The sequence below is a fragment of the Ixodes scapularis genome, unplaced genomic scaffold (assembly GCF_016920785.2).
Source record: "Ixodes scapularis isolate PalLabHiFi unplaced genomic scaffold, ASM1692078v2 PGA_scaffold1__304_contigs__length_218370807, whole genome shotgun sequence".
NCBI lineage: Eukaryota > Metazoa > Arthropoda > Arachnida > Ixodida > Ixodidae > Ixodes > Ixodes scapularis.
This window is the reverse complement of record NW_024609846.1, coordinates 109367966-109378990: the sequence shown is the minus strand read 5'-3', so window position 1 is coordinate 109378990 and position 11025 is coordinate 109367966. Positions and strand designations below refer to the sequence as shown.

General features: G+C 53.6%; 1 protein-coding gene across 1 annotated transcript; it reads right to left on the bottom strand.

Annotated features, from left to right (window-relative positions):
- Positions 1–3473: 3473 nt before the first annotated feature.
- Positions 3474–6598, bottom strand: LOC121835794. The gene is made up of 2 exons (XM_042290290.1): positions 6158–6598; positions 3474–4190 (listed from the first exon to the last, which is right to left on the bottom strand). Exons 1-2 carry the CDS (start codon positions 6596–6598, stop codon positions 3474–3476), a joined length of 1158 nt encoding a protein of 385 aa, XP_042146224.1.
- Between the last annotated feature and the right edge of the window lie 4427 nt (positions 6599–11025).

The following is an 11025-nucleotide window of genomic DNA, read 5'->3' as shown; positions in this document are numbered from 1 at the left end:
CCACGTTCTGCATTTTGGCACTGAATATAAAGTTCTAACTACTATGGCAAGTTTAATCTCAAAGAACAGCCGACTTTTAGATTAAAACGTTTTGCGCATTGTCATTAGCTGCGTGAGCTTCCTCCGTATAGTTGGCAAAGGTTGGCTCTCCGTACATGCTCTGCGGGTGTAACGAGATTATATAAATATTCAAGCAAAAGGAGCCCAAAAGTTGTAGCCCCGCCGGGGATATCTGAGCCATCAAGTTACACTGTCTGCAATTATCACAGCCGCTATAGCACCAAACATTCATCTCCAGTAGTTAAACTTCTTTTTCTATTTCTAGCGCGCTGCCATGCGAATGGGGTAATCCCGTTTCCTATGAACTACAAAATTCTTTGTGTTATGGTGTTGAGAAAGGATAGTCCCACTGTAGTGTCCTGAGGACACGAAGAAAGGGTCGACTAGTCCATTCGAACGTTGAACGAAAAAGCGTTTTTAATGGTGGTGAACAACTTTTATTTGCAACCAGCAGTTGGCGGTAGCCCCTCCACACGCAGGTGGTGGTGACTACGCGCCACGCGGTACGACCCCCTCGGCTATTCCCCTCCCACCAGCCCTCGGCCCCGGGCGCGCCCCTTTTCTATCTGGGGCCGAGAGGGGGAGCCCATCGGACCTCCGCGAGCTCCCTCACCTCCCCCATCATCCCTTGCCCGTTGCCTATCTAGAGCGGTTGCGATCAGCCGGACGGCCCTACGCTGAACCTCTAATTCACAGCTCCGCGCCGCGTCTTCGAACTGCGGGGGGAATCGTCGTCTTCTCGCTTGCCTCTCTTGGGTTGAGTTCACAGTCCCACAACAGGTGCGACGCGGTGGCCCTCGCCTTCTTGCAAAGTCCACAGGTGTCGTCCGCGTAAAGTCCTGGATATATGTGTTTAGCTAGCACCGGTGTTAATAGCGACCCTGTCTGTAATTGTCTAAAAATCACAGCCTCCTCACGTTTTAGCTCGGAATGAGGGGGAGGTACTAGTCTCCTTCCTAACCTATACCACTTCACTATTTCGTTATACGTAGTCATGCGGTCCTTCATACTAAACCACTCTCCACCACTTGAGACTGTCCCGTTAGTCGCCGCCCGGTTGGTGAGTCCTCGCGCTGCGACGTTGGCCGTCTCGTTGTGGTTGGGATTACCGTTCACCGACACTTCACTGCCCATGTGGGCCGGGATCCACTTGATCACCACTGCACCATCACGATTACGTCCTGTCGTTGTGGCCGCTCGCAAAATGCGAGCCGCCGCACCACACACCCTACCCTTTGCAAAACTAAGCACTGCTGTCCTGGAATCACTGATCACCGTGTCGCAGCCTGGGTCGGCCACAGCTAGAGCTATGGCCACTTCTTCCGCTTGATGCGAGTTGCGAACTCGGGTGCTGGCTGCAGCTCTGGTCGCTCCATTCGATGCGTTCACCACCACCGCCGTGTAGGCCTCTCCCCGGTCCTGGTATTCCGCCGTATCTACGTACACGGCTCTCTCGTCCTGCGCTTAGCTGTCCACAATGGCTCTCGCCCGCGCCGCGCGTCTCCCCGTGTCGTGTATGGGGTTCATGTTTCGCGGTATCGGGTACACCTGGAGTCTGGTCATCATTTGGCTCGGTATTGGCACCGTGTCCCCCGACGCGACGCCGCTGGGATTGACGCCCAAGTCTTGTAAAATCTTCCTCCCAGTTCTCGTGCTAGAGAGCCGCTCGAGGTGCGCCGTTCTTTGAGCTTCTGCTATTTCTTCTAGGGTATTGTGCAGCCCCAACTCGAGAAGCGTCTGCGTGCTCACGTTGCCCGGTAGTCCGAGAGCTATCTTGTAAACCTTGCGAATGAGAGCGTCTATCTTGTTTCGTTCAGCAGGCGTCCATTTGTGAAAGGCAGCCACATATGCGATATGGCTGATTGCAAAGGACTGCACGAGTCTGATCATGCTTTCTTCCTTCATACCGGCTTTGCGGTTGGAGATTCGTCTTAGCAACTTGGTGGTAGACATGACCTTATTGTTGAGCTTGGTGATCGTCGCCCCGTTCACCCTGTTCCTCTCGAAGAGCATTCCCAACACCCTGATCCTGTCAACCTCCGAGACCTTCTGTCCCCCTCTGGTTCGGATCGTGATATTTGGTCGTTCCACCATAATCGGTGCGTCTTTTCTCCGCCTTCCTACCCTCTTGGGGGGGATAAGTAACAGCTCTGACTTCGCTGGAGAGCACACAAGTCCCGACCCCTCGAGGTGATCCTCAATTGCCAATACGGCTTCTTGCAGCCGATCCTCTATCTGTCCATCACTGCCCTTGCTGACCCATAGCGTGATGTCGTCAGCGTAAATGGTGTGTCTGACGTCTCTAACTTCCTGTAGCCGCTGGGCCACTCCTATCATGACCAAGTTAAAGAGCAGGGGGGAGATTACCGACCCTTGTGGGGTACCGACACTTCCTAGCTCTTTCTCGTCTAGTTCTACGTCGCCCGCACACAGTCTAGTGGTTCTTCCCGTTAAGAAGTCTCTAATGTAGTTGTAGGACAGCCTCCCCATGTCCAATTTAGTAACCTGGGCAAGAATGGCAGAGTGTTCTACCTTGTCGAAGGCACTCTGTAAATCTAGCCCTAGAATTGCCATATTGTCTCCGGTACTTAGCGGTACGTCTACGATTTCGTGTTTTAACTGGATCATCGCATCCTGCGTTCCCAACTTTTTCCAAAAGCCAATGATAGAGTCTGGGTACAAGCCCGAGTCTTCCAGGTATTGCTTCCACCTGCTAAGCAGTACGTGTTCGAGCAGCTTGCCCACGCACGATGTAAGCGAGATCGGCCGCAGGTTCTCCACGCTAGGTGGCTTGCCTGGCTTAGGGATCAAGATCGTCTTGGCCGTTTTCCATTGCTTAGGCAACGTGCCTTCTCTCCAGCACTTGTTGAAGTATTTCGTGATGTGCTTAATTGCATCATCGCTTAAGTTCTTGATCGCCTTGTTGGTGATGCGGTCCGGGCCGGCGGCCGACCTGCCGTTGAGCCTTTGCATGGCCGCTCTGACCTCCCACTGCTCGATGTCTCTATCCAGGATCGCGTTGTCATTACCGGTATACTCCGGATCGAGTCATAGGTTGCCAGATCACGTCATGGTATGTACAGTGTTGCCAACATAAAAGCAGAACACAACATCATCCCCCCCTGAAAAACGAAACAACTAAGCAAAAAATGGCTAATTTATATGAAAGTCCTGCAGACGGGAGGGACGCCGTCGTTCTCTTGTCGACGGTCCTCTGCAAGGTCCGTCCGACCACGTCGTTCCTCGAGCCTGTGTAGGCGCCGCAGAATCTTCCAGTCGAAGTCCAACAACAGGACATTCATCTTGTGACACTTGTACCGGCGATTGTCAAAACTTCCCCACGTTGTTCTTCAATGGAATCTGGTCCAATCGTAATTTGTATTGGCGTCTCCGAAGCTGCTAGGCGATGTTCGTCAACCAAGTCTGCGCCTCCAGAAACTTGGACATGGTGTTGCCAAAGCTTCGCGATTCTCCCCAACGGAGTATTCGCCTTGGTTGTCCGAGACTGTTCTCCTGGCTGACTGCTCTTGATCTCCAGGAACGGGTAGCAAGTGTAGCAACCGTTTACTTCTTTCCGTGACGCACTCCTCAGGCACAGCCACCAGCTTGGAGGCATTCCAGCTGCGTCCGTCTTCCAAGCGGAAAGTGCATGAACCCACCTGTTTTTGTATTTTCAGTGGTCGGGAATATGATAGCTCATCCTTACCGCCTTTTGTGGGTTTACGAACCCGTACGAAATCTCCCTCTTTGAATTTTGGAGTTTTGGCACTTCTTTTTGCATCTGTATACTCCTTCGTCGAGCGCTGCTTGCTTTGGACACGAGCTCGTAACTGTTCCATTGCCGTGGCTGGCTCCTGGAAGAAGTTCTTTGACGGAAGGCCCATGATGTCAAGTCGGGTCCTTGGTTGACGACCGTGGAGGAGCTGAGCAGGAGACACTCCTGTGGTTGAGTGTGGGGTAGATCGATATACGCCCAAGTAGTCCACGACGGCTTCTTTAAGCGGTCGTCCTTCCAAAACTGCAACTTGAATAAAGTCCTTCAGACTCCTGTTGAATCGTTCGACCAACCCATTGGCCTGTGGGTAGTATACCGACGAGACACAGTGCTTGATTCCTCTTTGGTTCAGGAAGTCTTCAAAAAGTTTGACTTGAACTGTGGCCCGTTGTCTGTTACGAGTTCTTCCGGATAGCCCTCCCGACTGAACACGCCTCGCAAGAAATCTATCACCGCTTGTGACGTAACTGTATTTGCAAAACAAACTTCCGGCCACTTGGAATGGTAGTCCACAAGGGTGACGACAAACTTAGGACCTGCGGTGGTCAGGTTCAGCGGGCCCACGATGTCCATAGCCAGCTTCTGCCAGGGCTTTTCCGGGAGAGTAACTGGACGTAGTGGTGCCACGACCGGTTTGGCTGACTTGTCGGCTGATTGGCACACGTGACAACTTCGCACGGCACACTCCACCTGCCTGTCCATCCGGGGCCACCAGAACTTGTCTCGAAGTCTTTGTTTGGTTTTCACGATGCCAGGGTGTGCCTCGTGTGCAAAAGAAACCAAGTCCGAGGTCAGCGAATCCGGCACAACAACTTTGTCTTCCCTGAAGACTATGCCATCCACCATAGACAATTCTTCCCTAAGCTGGAAGAAAGGCATCAGCTCCTGAGTGAGCATCCTCTTTGCCGGCCATCCCTTCTCAAGGTACTTGGTCACTAGCTGTAGGGTAGAATCCTTGGCCGTTGCGACTTGCACTTGATCCTTGGTGATGCAAGATGACACTAAAGACACAACTTCTTCCTCCATCTCTGGCTCTGCTGCTGCCACCAAAGGTAGTCGGGACAGCGCATCTGCGACAGCATTGTCGCTGCCTCTCTGATAGACGATGTCAAAATTGTAGTAAAGAAGTCTCGCTGACCACCTTGCAATTCGTAGTGGCCTCCTGCCGGAACCTCTGGACGATAACAGAGTCACAAGCGCCTGGTGATCCGTTCTAAGTAGGAACCTTCGGCCCCAGAGGTAGATGTGCCAATGTTCACAAGCAAACAAACACGCCAACGCCTCCTTTTCCCCAGCAGAGTACCTCCGCTCGGTAGAAGTCAGTGACCTGAATGCAAAGGCCACAGTGTGTAGCTCTTGCCCAGCTTGTTGCTGAAGGACAGCTCCAAGGCCAGTGTCTGATGCATCGGTAGTCACAACTACTGGAAGGTTAGGGTTGAACATCTTGATGACGGGACCCGACGACAGAACCTCTTTGATCTTCTCAAAGCTCCTCTGCGATGCGTCATCCCAAGTGAATGCCTGGCTCTGACGCAGAAGTTTCCTGAGAGGCTCGACCACATCAGAATAGTGTGGGACAAAACGGGAGTAGTAGCCTGCGAGTCCCAGAAATGACCGCAACGCCGAGACGTCCTTCGGTACTGGTGCTTGAACGATGGCCTCCACCTTCGAATGCAGAGGAGCGAGGCCCTCCTTGCCCACCACGTGTCCGAGGAAAGAAAGGTGGTCTACGTCGAACACGCCCTTGTCATTCAGTTGGAGTCCAGCCTCGGAAATGCGCCTCAGGACACGTCTCAGGTTTTCTTGGTGCTCGCTGGTCGTCCTCCCCCACACAATGACATCGTCAATGTAACAGAGAACCCCACTGCATCCTTTCAGGATGAGCGACATCATCTTTTGGAAGGCAGCCGGCGCTGATGCAAGTCCGAAACAGACACGCTTGAACCTAAACAGACCATCGTGGGTGACGAAAGTTGTTAACTCGCGGCTGTCGGGCGTCAGTTCGACCTGGTGGTACGCAGATGCCAAGTCGAGCTTTGAAAACCTGGTAGCACCCACCATCTGGTGCAGCAGCTCCTCAGTATGGGGAAGTGGGAACCCATCCACGATGATGACTTTGTTCGGTTCCCTCAAGTCGACGCACAACCGGATTGTGCCGTCCTTCTTCCGAACCACGACAATGGGTGAGGTCCATTCCGCTGCATCCACCCGCTCGATGATGTCGAGACGTTCCAACCGTTGCAACTCTTCAGACACCTGTTCGCGCAACGTAATGGGCAATCTGCGTAGCTTCGCAGCGACTGGCTTCACCGATGCACGCACCTTGACTTGATGGACGAAGCCCTTGGCCAGGCCAAGCTCGCCCGAAAAAAGATGTGAGAATTCACCGCGTAAATTCACTGGCAGCAATTCCGCTGAGTGCGCGACAGTTTGTAGACAACTGAGCGTGTCGCCGTGGATGTTCAGTTGCAGGTTCTGAATGGCATCCAGTCCAAGAAGTGACTTGCCACGCTGTACAACATGAAACAGAACACACGTGCGTGTGTGTTTGTAGGCCACGTCAGTTAAAAAACAGCCTTTCACTGGGATGCGCTTTTTGGAATAATCCAGCAGCGTCACCGTCGCGTCAGTCAGCGAGCGGCCAGCGAAGTGCTTGTGGAAGATATCTTCACTCAGAAGTGAAACAGACGAGCCGGTGTCGACCAGAAACCGTAATGTCACGCTGTCAACGTCGATGTCGACGTAGATCCCTTTCTCTCGCATGTTGTCAGGGTCCAGGTTCAAAATCGTGACAGAGTTCGTGGCCGCCGACGATTCTTTCGCGGCGTGATTTTCCTGCCGACCTTCTTGCCTCCGCTTCGTCTTGCACACCGCAGCAAAGTGCCCCCGCTTGTTGCAGTTGCGACATGTCTTGTCTTTGGCCGGGCATTCCTTCGCATTCGCGCGGTGCGCAGTCGAGCCGCAACGGTAGCACGACGCAGTCGACGCCTTTCCGGTGCTCCCACTCGTCGGCTTGTCGACAACTCGCTGGACGACGGGGTCTCCAGCAAACTCCTTCAGCTCTCGCTGAGTCTGTTGGATGTGCCTGCCGAGGTCGACCGCGCGATTTAGTGTCAGACTCGTTCCCTCGAAGAGCAGGCGCTCGCGTATCTGCTGCGACGCTGTTCCCTCCAAGAGCTGATCGCGTATAGTCTTGTCAGCTGCCTCTCCAAAGTTGCAGTCCGACGACAACTCACGAAGTGCGGCGGCGTAGGCTTCGAAGGCTTCTCCCGCAGTTGACGGCGCTGACGGAAACGATGTCTTTCCATCAGTTCGTTCGTCGCAGTCGAGAAGTGGTTGTCCAACACGTCCAGTGCTTCGTCGAATACGTTCTTGTCGTCATGCCCTTCGGTGACTCCTTCCTTTCCTTTTTCTTTGGTGACCGATGCCGGAGTAGTCGGTGCTACACTATTGTAGATCCGCTGTCCTTCCAGGCCCAGCGCATTGAGCAAAATGGCCCTCCTGCGTTTTGGCGCGAAGTCGTCGCCGCCAACGGCTTCCAAGTAGTTCAGGAAAGCTAACTTCCACTGCCGCCATGGCACGCACGCTGGTCCCGGCGTAGCGAGGAACGGGGGTGGTGACGGACTGTAACTGAGCATGGCGTCCGCTCACCGGCAGCAGGCAGTAGCAGGCCCGGCAGGGTTCTTCAACGGTCTTCCCTCGTCGGCATTATGTAGTGTCCTGAGGACACGAAGAAAGGGGTCGACTAGTCCATTCGAACGTTGAACGAAAAAGCGTTTTTAATGCGAGTCATAGGTTGCCAGATCACGTCATGGTATGTACAGTGTTGCCAACATAAAAGCAGAACACAACACCCACCACAATTTTCTAGATACTTACCTCTAGCGTGGTCACCCGAAAGGTTTTGATTCAAAGAGTTCATCCCCGACAGGTAAACCGATACAAAAGCTCTCAAGATCTATATTATGTTATCAGAGATTAGTAAAAACGATAACTCCACAAAAAATATAAACACTCCACCCCCCCCCCCCCCGCCGTTTTACACCGAGGAACCGCCCCCCTCCCTCCCCCTAAAATGGAGGTCTGGATCCGCCCCTGCTTACGCACCTCTTGCGTCCAATTCCTGCTTCAAGTTGCTTTAACGTCTACAGTGTATGGGCCTCAAATTATCTGCTTAGGAGAATCTTTAGCATCTTTCTTTATCAGCTAAATTTAGCGGGAATATTGGCAATGTTAAGGGGTGTCCAAACAGGACACTACAAAACGGACGACTCCGACAAATCGTGAAAATTGAAGCGGACGCGCCCGTTTCAATTTTCACGATTTGTCGGAGTCGTTCGTTTTGTAATGTCCTGTTTGGACACCCCTTTAGATGCGTATGACGGCACGTGGCGTCACGAGCAAAAATTGCCCGCTGAATTTTGCGGAAACATTTCCCTGCTAAATTTAGCGCAAAACTGTCTGGCCAAACTAAGCGAAACATTTTCTTGCCAAATTTAGCGAAAACGTTTTCCGGCAAATTTAGCGGGAAAATTTCACCCTCGTGGCGCCACACGTTACGTCACGTGTGACGTCATTATGGTGTGAGGAGTGTCTGGCGAAAAACTATGCCAGGCGCACGTGCCGCGCACGTGCCGCGAGAGTACAAACACGGACTGGGAAAGACGACGAGGACGGACCGGGGGAACGTGCAGTTAGGTTCTGGGATTTAGGACGGACAGTAAAGGTTCCATCCTAACAAGTGGGGGCTCGTCCGGGATCGGAGATGGACAACCTGGAGGTGCCAGATGAACTGATAGCCCGCCTTTTGAGACAAAACGACGGATCCGTGATGCATCGGGAGCGAGCTTCTGTTCAAGTGCGCCAACTGCTACTGACTGCTGCAGTGCCCCCAGCCAACGAACCCGAGGTGACCGCGGCTGCAGTCCACCCGTCTGGCGGCCCTCTGCCAAGAATTGCGGCGCAGTTGCCGAAGTTCAGAGGCTTCAGTGATCGACAGTCGCCCGAAGAATTTATCGAGAGGCTAGAAAACTTTTGTTTGATTACGGGAGTCACCACTGAAAACCGTCTCAGCCAGGTCGTTCCGGCTGCACTGGATGGGAGCGCCAAATTATGGTGGCGTTTTATCGGTAACTTCAGCAGTTGGGATGATTTCAAGACGGCGTTTCGTGCCGAGTTTGCCTCAATCGACGCCAAGCGACGTCTAAAGGACGAGTTGAGACACCGCACTCAACACCCCGAGGAGAACCTCAAGGAATTCATTTACACCATCGCCAAATTTTACGAAAGAATCGGGGAAGAGGTGCCCGACTCAGAAAAGGTCGACCGCGTGCTACGCCAAATGCATCCCCAGCTCCAGGATTTGGCGGAAGGGACGCAGTACGCGAATTTGAGCGAGCTTGCCAAGGCAGCGGACGGCCTCATGGAGCGTGCCTGGCGGCGTCTTCAGTACAAACCGCCCCCCACAAGAAGCAACCAGGTGGCCCGCGACCTAGCTTTCCGGGCACAAGGTAACCGCGACTTCCCCGGGACGGAAACTGCAATTCCCGCTACTTTCGCACCGGCTCTAGCAGCGGCTGTCTCATCTGCAACACTCGCTATGCCGTTGACGTATCGCTGGCCACTCCACCCTGCGGCAATCGAACCAGCCTACTACAGGGACCAGCTTTCAGGGCCCACAACGTCAGGGGGAGTTGCAGATTCAGTTCGGCCGATGTCTCAGTGGCATCAGCGCCAACAAGGAGTCGACCGTTGCCGGAGATGTGGAGGAATCGGTCACTCCGCTCGCACCTGTGCCACGGGTCGGCGTTTGGGTCCAGGCCTCTGCTTCAGGTGCCGACAGCCTGGCCATTTTCAAGCACAGTGTCCGGGAAACGGACACTGGTAGATGCTGTCCCGGTGAGCATCTACGACAGAGCGCTGCAAGGGGCGACTACTGCCGGGGGAAAAGAGCCTTTCCTTGACGTTATCATTGGGTCATCAACGTTCAAGGCGCTGCTCGACACAGGCTCCAGCGTCAGTCTTTTGGGTCCGCCGGCCATCGCAGCTGCTCAAGCCACAGGTGCCAGTCGAAAAAGGGAAGTGCGCACGCTGCGACTGGCAACAGGATGGTCCCAGTCCACTGCATCTCTTCGGTGCAAGATCCGGTGGGCGGCCGGTTCCCGGAGACAACGTTTTCTGTGTATGCCCGACCTCTGCAGAGACATTGTTTTAGGGAGGGATTTCCTTATAGTGACAGATATCTCCTTGCATGTGGCGCTTGGGGGATGGACAATTGGAACAGAGCCCCAGCGCATTGTTCCATTTGTGAAGGCCATAAAGCAAGCAAGCAGCGAGCTTGGGGAAGAAGAATATTTGTACTCCCTGGAGAACCTATTCAAAGAGGAGTCAACTTGCGCCACCACATTCAGCCATAGTGCTACCGAAGGCGATGGAGACTCTGCAAAGACACCGGGAGTGTATGCTCCTATAAAGAAATTGTTGGAGATCTTTGGGCCAATCTTCATCAAAACTCCCGGCTGCACTTCCCTTGCTGAGCACCGAATTGACACAGGAGACAGTCCACCCGTTCGTTGCAAGTTGCGTCCCGTCAATTCCAAGAAACAAAAGATCATTGACAGTTGCCTTCAAGACTTGCGGGAACAGAGACTTGTGCGTCGGAGCACCAGTGAGTGGACCAGTGCACCTGTTCTGCTGGCCAAAAAGTCCGGAGGCTTTCGCCTGGCCATAGACTACCGGCCGCTCAACGCACGCACCAGGGTGCCAGTGTATCCAATGCCCCGAACCGACTGGCTGCTGGCACAACTCGGGAGAGCGGAGTGGTTCTCAAGCTTTGGCCTTTCGCAGGGTTTTTTCCAAATCCCTATGCGCGAGGACGACATTCCGAAGACGGCGTTCATATGCCACCAGGGCACCTTCGAGTTTACAAGGATGCCGTTTGGTGTTGCAGGTGGTCCAGCCTCCTTTCAAACGCTGATGGACAGAGTCCTGAATGGAATCAACCACCAATTTGCTATGGAATTTATGGACGATGTACTTGTGTATTCAGAGACGCTGGACAGCCATGTTGCACATGTCCGAGAAGTCCTGGAGCGCATCAGATCAGCAGGACTCACCATGAACCCCGACAAGGTTCAGGTGTGCTGCCAGTCGCTGAAGTTTTTGGGCCATGTAATAAGCCCTGGACAATG